General features: G+C 50.4%; 1 protein-coding gene across 2 annotated transcripts in view; it reads left to right on the top strand.

Annotated features, from left to right (window-relative positions):
* The window catches only part of st6gal1 (ST6 beta-galactosamide alpha-2,6-sialyltranferase 1), a 13,569-nt gene extending 1,777 nt beyond the window's left edge, over nucleotides 1-11,792 (top strand). Inside the window, exons 2-10 of one of the 2 annotated variants that reach the window (XM_061056143.1) lie at nucleotides 108-196; nucleotides 2,897-2,959; nucleotides 6,228-6,434; nucleotides 6,528-6,896; nucleotides 8,953-9,217; nucleotides 9,507-9,604; nucleotides 9,740-9,841; nucleotides 10,694-10,868; nucleotides 10,964-11,792. In XM_061056143.1, the coding sequence (XP_060912126.1) occupies nucleotides 185-196; nucleotides 2,897-2,959; nucleotides 6,228-6,434; nucleotides 6,528-6,896; nucleotides 8,953-9,217; nucleotides 9,507-9,604; nucleotides 9,740-9,841; nucleotides 10,694-10,868; nucleotides 10,964-11,220 (1,548 nt within the window). In that variant the 5' untranslated portion in view covers nucleotides 108-184 and the 3' untranslated portion in view covers nucleotides 11,221-11,792. The remainder of the gene's footprint in view (nucleotides 1-107; nucleotides 197-2,896; nucleotides 2,960-6,227; nucleotides 6,435-6,527; nucleotides 6,897-8,952; nucleotides 9,218-9,506; nucleotides 9,605-9,739; nucleotides 9,842-10,693; nucleotides 10,869-10,963) is intronic. The other variant, XM_061056144.1, reaches the window with a different exon arrangement.
* Nucleotides 11,793-11,803: the final 11 nt, after the last annotated feature.

Genomic DNA, 11,803 nt, shown 5'->3' with positions numbered 1-11,803 from the left:
GTCGACCTGAGGCAGACTGAGCGGGACCTTCTGTTTAAAGAGTCAGATATCTGTGACCATGCAGGAATCTGTGTGTGTGTTTAAAGTGAACATCTTTGTGTCCACAGAGGCGATGAGGGGAACCTGAAGGCTGCAGCCCGTCTCTAAGCAACACCAACAGCAACACAGCCGCACCACACACACCATGGGCTACAAGGTAACATCGCCACGCTGAACGCCAGCGAGCGGCGTCAAGTGTGTAAGAGAATGTGTTCCCAGTCTCCAGATGACTCACAGCTGTAGTAACACTCACTGGTGGTGTCATCATTCATTCATGGCTCTGATACACCGACAGAAGGAAGTGCAGATTCAACTACATCTGTGACAGAAAGCACGGCTCAGAAAAGATCGGAGACAGAGACACTCAGAGACACTCAGAGACAGAGACACTCAGAGACACTCAGAGACAGAGACACTCAGAGACACAGAGATGCTCAGAGACACTCAGAGACAGAGACACTCAGAGACACAGAGATGCTCAGAGACACTCAGAGACAGAGACACTCAGAGACAGAGACACTCGGAGACAGAGACACTCAGAGACAGAGACACTCAGCAACAGAGACGCTCAGAGACACTCAGAGATAGAGACACTCAGAGACAGAGACACTCAGAGACACTCAGAGATAGAGACACTCAGAGATAGAGACACTCAGAGATAGAGACACTCAGACGCTCAGAGATAGAGACACTCAGAGACACTCAGAGACAGAGACACTCAGAGACACTCAGAGACAGAGACACTCAGAGATAGAGACACTCAGAGACAGAGACGCTCAGAGACAGAGACACTCAGAGACAGAGACACTCAGAGACAGAGACACTCAGAGACACAGAGATGCTCAGAGACACTCAGAGACAGAGACACTCAGAGACAGAGACACTCAGAGACACTCAGAGACAGAGACACTCAGAGACAGAGACACTCAGAGACACTCAGAGACAGAGACACTCAGAGACAGAGACACTCGGAGACAGAGACACTCAGAGACAGAGAGACTCAGCGACAGAGACGCTCAGAGACACTCAGAGACACTCAGAGATAGAGACACTCAGAGACACTCAGAGACAGAGACACTCAGAGACACTCAGAGATAGAGACACTCAGAGACGCTCAGAGATAGAGACACTCAGAGACAGAGACGCTCAGAGACAGAGACGCTCAGAGACACTCAGAGACGCTCAGAGACAGAGACGCTCAGAGACAGACGCTCAGAGACACTCAGAGATGCTCAGAGACAGAGACGCTCAGAGACACTCAAAGACACTCAGAGACAGAGATGCTCAGAGACAGAGACACTCAGAGACAGAGACGCTCAGAGACACTCAGAGACAGAGATGCTCAGAGATAGAGACACTCAGAGATAGAGACACTCAGAGACACTCAGAGACAGAGACACTCAGAGACACTCAGAGATAGAGACACTCAGACGCTCAGAGACACTCAGAGATAGAGACACTCAGAGATAGAGACACTCAGAGACACTCAGAGACAGAGACGCTCAGAGACAGACGCTCAGAGACGCTCAGAGACAGAGACGCTCAGAGACAGAGACACTCAGAGACAGAGACGCTCAGAGACACTCAGAGACAGAGACGCTCAGAGACACTCAGAGACAGAGATGCTCAGAGACAGAGACACTCAGAGACAGAGACGCTCAGAGACACTCAGAGACAGAGATGCTCAGAGACAGAGACACTCAGAGACAGAGACGCTCAGAGATAGAGACTCTCAGAGACAGAGACGCTCAGAGATAGAGACACTCAGAGACAGAGACGCTCAGAGATAGAGACACTCAGAGACCAGCAGCACTCTCGGCTAGCAGCAGCTCAGCAACCAGCAGCTCGGCTAGCAGCCCCACCAGAGACCACCTGAGAAACTATGATATCACTGTTTGAAATGTTTGTATTGTGACAGCTGTTGTTCACGTTGTGTAGAAATGTGTCACCTTTGGTTTAATATCCGTGTTTCAGTTCAGGAAAACTTTTTAAACTGAAGCCGGGAGTCAGATTAACAGATGTGCTGGTCAGAGCTCAAAATCAGAGCTCTCTGTGAGACCTGCAGGAGCTCTCTGTGAGACCTGCAGGAGGTCTCTGTGAGACCTGCAGGAGGTCTCTGTGAGACCTGCAGGAGCTCTCTGTGAGACCTGCACAAACCTCCTGTAGTGTTCATGGTGAGCTGCAACACAAACAGCTGAATGTTTCACTCCAGCCTCACTTCCACGTCCTTCTTTTTACGTCTCCTGACGTTATCTCGATCTGTTCAGGAGTGCCGGTGTGAACACGGCTCTGGTGCAGTCTGATGGTTAACCAGTCTCGGGTGTCTCGGACTCGTATTTGATAAGTGGTTTAGAACCGGCGTCGATTCTATCATCCTATAAAGTTTAGATTCTGTCCTCCAGCAGCTGGTTTTACTCCTCTGAGGAGCAGAGGCATGCATGAGCTACAGCTGACAGGGAGCGACCAATCAGAGCTCTGCAGCTGACACACACACACACACAACCGCACCAGCAGAGATTAACACACACACACACACACACACACACACACACACACACTCCTACCTTTTAATCTTCGTGAATTTATGGCTCCACTAGCCCATGCATAATACACACACTTCTGACTCTGTGTGTGTGTGTGTGTATGTGTGTGTGTGTGTGTGTGTGTGTGTGTGTGTGTGTGTGTGTGTGTGTGTGGCTGCAGAGGGGATTTAGGGCGACATCTTTAAGCAGATATCTGTTGACACCACCATCTGTCTGAAGCTCTTAAAGCCTGCGGTGGCGTTGGCGGTGGCCATGGCGTTGCAGTGATGCAGCCGTTGTATTAATCCGTTCATTTCTTTCATTCATTCACTCAGAGGAGCCGACAGGCGGCCCATCCTCCGGCGGCCATGTTGGAGGCCCACAGCCGCATCCTGCAGGTGAAACACGACTCTGACATGCTGATAAAAAAACTGTGAAATGTTTCTTTAAGGACAAAAAGAGTATCAGCTGATTATTCTGGTCTGTCTCGTGCATTTAAATAATAAATAATTAATTCATATCTGGAGGTCGACCACGTGACGATGTGAAGTTGGAGCTCATAATCACGGACGGAGCAGCGGTGTATCTGCAGGAGACGGGGATTGAACCCTGGACAGCCCGGGTTAGAGACGACAGACCACTGAGCCACAGAGTCTCTAAGCTAAGCTAACGGTCGGAGCCTCTCTTCATGTCGTGTGTCCGATCTGGCGGTAAAGCAGTACAAATAGCGTCTCCGGTTACATCCTGCCATATATGGAGATATGAGGTCATTTCTGGTTCAAACACACGAGGCGACACTGATTGCTCAGCTTACTTGTCACAGTGAAGGCTAAACACAGGCTCCGCCTCCTCCTCGCGTCAGAGCGGGGGGTCACAGGCTCCGCCTCCTCCTCGTGTCAGAGCGGGGGGTCACAGGCTCCGCCTCCACCTCGTGTCAGAGCGGGGGTCTGGTTTACGATCAGTAATAATAATCATCAGGTCAACTAACCGGAGCTGCAGCACCGACTAGTGGCGGGAGTCTGCGCTGCAGCTTGAGCACGACATCGACTGAACATGAATCTATCCAACACTGGAAGAAGAAAGGGCGTCCTCCTTCAGCACGCCGACGGCGTCCTCCTTCAGCTGAAAGTGGAAGCAGCTGGAAGTCTTTGGATGTGCTCCTCGGAGGTCGCTCGTCCTCTCCGTCTGTTTTCTCTCAGCTTGGAGTGCAGACGCCGGTTCATCGTCACGGAGACGGACTCGTGTGGTTTTATTTCAATGATGCGACGGACGTCCCGTCGCCGTTTATCTCAGACTGATGGAAACTTTTATGAGTATCTGCATCTTCAACATTCGTTTAGTTTATTCATCTCTTAATTCATATCATCCAGTGAACCGTCTGCACGCCACGTCCCCTCCCTCCTGACCTGGTTATAATGACCACGTATCGATCTATCGGCCTTTCACAGCAGCTGACGGGTTCATCGATTTTTGAGAGAAGTGGGTCGGTCTATATTCAACATCAGCAGCGTGCGGAGCGGCGGCAGGTTCAGGACGAGATGTTCAAATCATTCATACTCTTTTAACCACGAGAGTCGGAACATAAATGTAAAGATGGGGGATGAACGTGTACATGGCGGGCGAGGACGGCGTGCCTCGAGGCCTCGCGGCTTCCTGCACCAGATGATCCTGGTTAATGTCTCTGATGACCTCAAAGCAGGAACGTCCCAAATATCAATATAGTGTTGTTTCCTGCAGCGCCAACACCAGAGGGCGCCCTCGCCATTCTGCAGGCTGAAACATGTTCTCCTGCAGAAAGAGATCTGCTGGTTCCTGATGAACCGTCACAAGTCCAGACAAGAGAAGAAGAACTCCGACCAATCAGAATCTTATAACAATTATTATCTCCTCCCCCTCCTCCTCCTCTCCTCCCCTTCCTCCTCCTCTCCTCCCCTTCCTCCCTCTCCTCCTTCTCCCCCTCTCCTCCTTCTCCTCCCCCTCTTCCTCCTCCTTCTCCTCCTCCCCCCTCTCCTCCTCCTCCTCCTCTTCCTCCTCCTTCTCCTCCCTCTCCTCCTCCTCCTCCCCCTCTCCTCCTCCTCCCCCCTCCTCCTCCTCCTCTTCCTCCTCCTTCTCCTCCTCCTCCTCCTCCCCCCTCTCCTCCTCCTCCTCCCCCTCTTCCTCCTCCTTCTCCTCCCTCTCCTCCTCTCCTCCTCTCCTCCTCCTCCCCTTCTTCCTCCTTCTCCCCCTCCCCCTCTCCTCCTCCTCCTCCCCCTCTTCCTCCTCCTTCTCCTCCTCCCCCCTCCCCCCCTTCTTTTCTCCCTGACTTCCCTCCTCGCCCGAGGCAGTGATGGCGTGCTCCACTGTCCTCATTCTTCTTCTTCTTCTCGTTCAGAAACACAAACTGGCGTCAGAGAGAGTCGTGTTTCATCAGCTGACGGTTTTTATTTTCCTGCTGAAAGAACATGAGAAGGATTTTAATGATTAATATTCCTAAATTAGAATAAAGGGTCAGAGGTCAAAGAAGGAAAGAGACTCCAGTGGAAATGTATTTGACCTTTGACATTTGATTCCTTTAATCGCTCAAGTTTTTATTCATGGATTCATTTATGGAAAGAGAGTCGATTCATCTGGACTCCAGCACCGAGGTCTAGACTGGACCCCAGCACCGAGGACTGGACTGGACTCTAGCACAGAGGGACTGGAGTCCAAACCTGAGGACTGGACTCCATCCCAGAGGACTGGACTCAATCACCGAGGACTGGACTCCATCCCAGAGGACTGGTCTTACTGTAACTGAGGACTGGACTCCATCCCAGAGGACTGGACTCCATCACCGAGGACTGGACTCCATCCCAGAGGACTGGTCTTACTGTAACTGAGGACTGGACCTCCATCCCAGAGGACTGGTCTTACTGTAACTGAGGACTGGACCTCCAGCCCCGAGGACTGGACTCCATCACAGAGGACTGGTCTTACTGTAACTGAGGACTGGACTCCATCACAGAGGACTGGACTCCATCACAGAGGACTGGACCTCCAGCACCGAGGACTGGACTCCAGTCTGGAGGACTTGATTCGAGCCCTGAGGACTGGAGGGGGGTTTGTGGGGGGTTTTCCACTTACACACAATAAAATAGAATATAAGAAAACCCGGAGTATTTAATCCCACCTGAATTGTTTTTATATTAAAGGTAACGTGAGGATGTGAGCACCACACCTGCTCTCTGGTTTCAGGGGTGCGTCTCCCTGCGAGGGCCCACCTTTGTGATCCGGAGCCCTGCCCCGCCCGGTCTCATTTAATCTCCCTCGCCTCACAGCGGCGTCTGCAGCAGCTCGCCGTGCTCATTCAAACACTGAGGCAGTTTTCTCTCTGCACGCTGTAAGCTTTTTATGTAAACGCTTCAGATCCACCTTTAAGACCCGATCAGACGGGACAGAGATACAGAATCTATTTCACACCGGGTTAGTCTGGACCGCCGTGTCGGTTCAGTTCTTATCGTGACGAACGCCAGAAGAAGAGCAGTGCGTCCTCGTGTTGAGGGAAGGCGATCCTGCTGCTCTCGTGGCGTTGGTGACCACAAGAGGTTGCAGACCGATAATCAAACGTTTTTTCTGAGCTTTTTGATTGGACGCTGTGAGTACAATCTGTTTTCTGAACGCCTTCCCGCTCTCTGTCCGCCTCTGCAGATCCCCGCGGCGGCGATGGACAGGGTCAGCCTGCTGTGGCGTCTGAGGCGTCGGGCTCGCCGTGGAGCCATCTGCATGGCCTTCTTCTGCATCTCCATGGCTCTGCTCTACGCCATCTGTGCTGAAAACAGCGTGCCCGTCACAGACGCCATCTTCGGGGTTCGGGCAAGAACCCGGGCTCAGCCTCGAGCGCACTCAGTCATCAAGGTCGGCGGCGTGATTCACACGCTGATGTGTGTGTTTCTGTTTAAAGCGAGTCGCAGGTTTGAAGGTCACATTGGCGCTTTGTTAACCCCACAGGTGCTGAGAGGCGGAGCCAAGCCCATGTACATCGACCCCCAGAAGCTCCCGGGCGTCGTCCCAGGTGACCCACGCCGCCCCATCCCGGTCCTCTCCTCGCCAAACAGAACCCACGAAGCCGTGGAGTCGGCGTCAAAGCGGAAGACGAGAGATCGAGAGCCGTCGGGCTTCTTCACCCGGATGCTGCCCCGCCCCTTCACCCGGGCACTGGAGACCCTGTTCGGAGGCCGCAGGAAGGGGGAGCTGAGCGGGAGAGGCGGCGACGCCGAGTTCTTCGGGCCTCACGGGCTCCTGGGGGAGGTCTGGGACGACGAGATGTCCAGTAGCATGCTGGGAAACCGACTGAGGAAGGTGGTGCAGAACTATCAGGTGAGTTAAAGTATGACCAGTGACTGCCCTTCACATCAGCCCTTAGTGGAACATGGTAAACCCTGTTCTGCAAATTCCATCCCATTTATAAAAAGGGACTGAAGGTTGGGAGCATCATGGGGTTTTTCATGTTTCACTGAAGCTTCATCAAAAAGTTAGAACAGAACATAGATATCGACAAGCAATTGTGTTTTTCTTATTGTTTGCACTGCTTCTTTAGTCTGAATGCTAAAATCGTCTGTAAATTAACATTTTAAAGCTGATATTTAAAAAAAAAAAAAAAAAAACATAATGAGCCTCGGTAGGTAACACCCATTTTATAACGTTACTGTGTCAATATTTTATTTGCACTTTAATTCAATGAATAAATATTGTTATGTTTGAGGCCATATTAGTTTAAAATTGATGGTATTTTATTTTATTGTTTATAGATTTTTGTGCCTTTAATGGAGAGATAGGACAGTGGATAGAGTTTGAAATCAGAGAGAGAGAGAGCGAGAGTGGGGAATGACATGCGGGAAAGGAGCCACAGGTGGGATTTGAACCCGGGCTGCCCACTTTGAGGACTACAGCCTCCATACACGGGGCACGCGCACTAACCACTGAGCCACCAGCGCCCCATTGATGGTATTTTATAACAAGTGATTAATTCATTGTTTTAAGGGTGGGGGTTAGAGGTGGGCGATATGGGAAAAATATCATATCACATTTTTTTTTGGCAAAATCACGATCACGATTTTATCACAATTTTTTTCATACTGTTCTTTAGACAAATTTGTAAGTTACTGACCAGCTCAACCAAACTTATTCCCCTAATGTTTTTAAATGCACAAAAACTGCGCAGACAAGTTTAATCTATTTGAAAAACATCTTTGTAGGAGGTCTGGAGGTCTCTCACCCAGAACATCCTTAGCAACAGAAATGTCTTTCTTTCATTTGAAATGATGATTTAGTTATGTGTCCTCTTTTTATGTTCTTCAGTAACATTTTCACGCAGTGATGCATTCATTTAAAAACATGTAGACTTCGAGTTCTTGTGTTTCTGTTCTATTAGCCCTGCAGAGTTCCTCCAGCTGGAGCTTCATACAGGCTCTGCAGTCTTTGTTGTTTTTTATGACATCATTGGACTAACTTTAGTTTAGTTTATATATAATCAAACATAATACAGAATGTGTTCATTCTGTGACACATGATCAAAGTAAGTTTTACTGACAGAAGAGTTTAATTCATAGAGGGGGCGGGACATTGTTGATTGACAGACAGTCACCATGGTTACTCACTCTCACCTGCCTGCTGCTTTGTAACGTCGTTTAGTGTAATCCCTATAAATTCAGTTATCACAACAGGTGAGCTTCGGGGGGAGAAGCTTGATAAGTAACTTTTAAAAACTGAGAGAGAGCAGAAAACACCGACAGCAACATTTGAAACACCGGGGTTATATCTCCCCTCACTGTCTGTCTGAGCTCCTCTCTGTCTGTCTCTCTGCAGACTGTTAACGTCTCTCCGGCTCGTTAAACGGTTTCGCTATCCGAGATGTAAACTTAACTGTGCACACTATGCAGATAAGTTAACTGTTGCTCACAGCGTGTCGGTTTGGAAAAATATCAGAACAGTTGCATATAACCGGATGGAGTTGTTTTTGCGGACTTTACTTTTAAGTTTCGTTTTCACCTCTGCGGAGCAAAAAAGGGGGAGACGCGTCTGTGTCGCAGCATAAACTGCAGCATGAGAGAATAAACACATGAGCCCGGTTCTATGATCTCCCTGCTTTGGCAGATCGTCAGCACGTTAAAATCCTTCACGATCTAAGATCGTTATATCGCCCACCACTAGTGGGGGTGTTACGGCTGTGTGTTCCTTCTCCACTTCCTGTTGTCTCCAGGTGAAGCCACTAATTGAATAACGAGGTACACCTGGCCTCAGAGCTTAAAGAGCTGGCTGCAGGTGGAGAGGCGAGTTGGGTTCGGGTTAGTTTCTAAACACTTAAAACACTTTTGGGCCGCTTTACGGTCTCCAGGTATCGACGTCTCTAACGGCGCTCTCGTTCTCCTTCCAGGCGATGAATAAATACGGCGTTGAGCTCTCCGGTCCCGGCGCTGTCCCCAGCAGACGCAAGCTGAGCGGCCACGAGCTTCTCTGCCAGCTGAAGGACAAGGTGGAGGTCGCCACGTTGACGCCTGAACTCCCGCCGTTCTCGTCGCTGCCGTGGGCCGCCCAGCTTCCGCCGCAGCCTCTGACGTCAGACCTGGGCCCGTACAGGAGCTGCGCCGTGGTGTCGTCTGCGGGGTCGCTCCGAAACTCTGGACTGGGCCGAGAGATTGGTAAGTGATGAGTTCAGGGTCTAAACTAAACACATTCAGTCAATGATGGTCCAACTAGAGACAAGAGAGGGGGAGGGGGCGGGGCTAACTGTGATTGACAGGTTTCCCCAACTAACCTGAAAAATGTTTGAATCCTGTGTTTGATCCCCCCATGATCATCTGATCTGTGATCTCCTTAGCCCCTCCCTCTTATTATTTGACCACGCCCACTTTGAAAACAAACGAGACGACGTGTTGGAAACGTCCTGCTACACTCTCACAGTCTCACTTCTGCTTTCAAACATTTCAGACTCCCATGAGGCCGTGCTGCGCTTCAACGCCGCCCCGACCACCGGCTACGAGAAGGACGTCGGCGCCAAAACAACGATACGCCTCATTAACTCACAGGTAACCAAAAGACGAGCTCCAGGTGGTCAGAGGTCCCTGAAATGACCTTGAAGGAGCAGACGTGGCGTTGGTTTACCAGTGTTTCCTGCTTGTTAAAACGTGTCGGTGCTAACGGGTTGTTGACCTCTGTTTCAGGTGATGGCGTCTGATGACCATCGCTTCCTGTCCAGCTCTCTGTACAGCTCAGGTGCTCTGGTGGCCTGGGACCCCGCCCCCTTCTCTGCTGACCTCACTCAGGTGACGTTTACATCACACAGCGACAGACGAGATGGAGAGTTTCACTAAACGTCTTTATGACAAAATAAATTTAAAAAAACGTAAAGAAATGAGCCGCTCGCTGCGAGCTCGAGCTAACGCCGCTTTCACGCTGTGAACAGACATTTTAACCTGAGCAGTTAGCCTCGATGCTAACTTTGCAGCCACACCAGATGAACATCCTGAATTAGAAACTTCTTTTAGATTCTGCTCCTGAATGCTCTGGATTTGTTTAGACCAGAGAAGGTAGGCGGTTTTAAGGCGACCCCCACACGGCCGTTTTGGACGCCCCTCGGTTTGCCAGATATGAGAGCAGTTATCAGGTCAAACCAACAGGTGTTGCAGCGATGGAAGCGGGCGAGAGAAGTGGTTCAGATAGAAGTGATTGTACCCGACCTAAAAAGCCTCTGCATGTTTCTAATAAGCTCCACGAGCAGAAACGTGCTCAAACTAGGATCAATATTGGAGATGCTTTTGAAAAATGGAGAGAGGTTAGAACACAGAAAGGTTTACAGACCCATGCAGAGCTGGATAAACACTGAAGCTTCAGAGTCCACCACATGGTGACCTGTGTGAGCATGGACTCTAGAGAGGAGGGGGGGGGGAGACAGCTCTCTATAATGTTTAGAATTTAGACTGCAGTACCCATTTTAACCACTAGGAGTCAGAGTTACATACTGCTCCTTTAAACTCTCATGTGGTCAATGAATGGATTCTGGATGGATGTGACGCCTTCAGCTGCTCGTTTGACTCAGTGAATTTCAGCATCATGTTTTTATCCCCCCCCCCCCCCCCCCCCCCACTCCTCACCCCCCACTCCTCGCCCCCCTGCAGTGGTTCAACCGGACAGACTACCCCATCTTCACCCAGTACCAGAGGTACAGGAGGCTCCACCCCCTGCAGCCCTTCTACATCCTGCATCCTCGCTTTGAGTGGCAGGTATGGCAACGAATACAAGACAACATGGCCGAACCCATCCAGAAGAACCCGCCCTCCTCCGGCCTGCTCGGTATGTGACACTCTCTTATCACTTCCTGTTTCTCTTCCTGTGGTCATCAGGACGTGTTTAAGTCCTTCTTTATGTCGTCCCCCCCCCCCCCCCAGGCACCGTCCTGATGATGTCGCTGTGCGAGGTGGTGCACGTTTACGAGTTCCTGCCGTCTCGCAGGAAGACGGAGCTCTGCCATTACTACCAACGCTTCTTCGACGCCGCATGCACGCTTGGCGCTTACCACCCGCTGCTGTACGAGAAGAACCTGGTCAAACGGATGAACCAGGGCGCCGACCGCGACATCTTCAACCACGGACGAGTCACGCTGCCCGGCTTCAGCAAGCTGAACTGCAGCCAGGCTGAACGCTGAACACACACACACACACACACACACACACACACACACACACACACACACACACACACACACACACACACACACAGGAAGTGACGCAGAACGCTGCATGAAGACTCGTATGGATTCAGACGCATGAACACTTCATACCCACTAACGACCCCTAAAGAACGCCATGCCACTCATTATGTATGAACACACACACACACACACACACACACACACACACACACACACACACACACACACTGACTCTTAAAGGACCGTTCGGCTGTTTTTAAGTTCTCAGTCACTGACGAGCGTCTTAAAGTGAACAAACGCAGTAACTGATCATAAAAGTCTGTAACCTTGACAACCATCAACTGCGTTCAGTTGAAAGTCACCAGATGACACGGTCACGTTTTAAACCGTAACACCGTAACCATTGTTGGATCTTTACTTCTGTAACTCAACGTCTTTGTTCACAGATTAACGGCTAATAAAGTTTCACGACCTTCACTCGCCGCTGATAACCTCCGTGACCTTTAAAGGAGATCTGTTGATCCAGATGCAAATACAGACGTGTAGAATCACGATGTTGGCCGTCCAGACTAAACCT

Source organism: Labrus mixtus, chromosome 14 (assembly GCF_963584025.1).
Source record: "Labrus mixtus chromosome 14, fLabMix1.1, whole genome shotgun sequence".
NCBI lineage: Eukaryota > Metazoa > Chordata > Actinopteri > Labriformes > Labridae > Labrus > Labrus mixtus.
The sequence above is the reverse complement of the archived record's forward strand: the minus strand, read 5'-3'. Positions and strand labels throughout refer to the sequence as shown.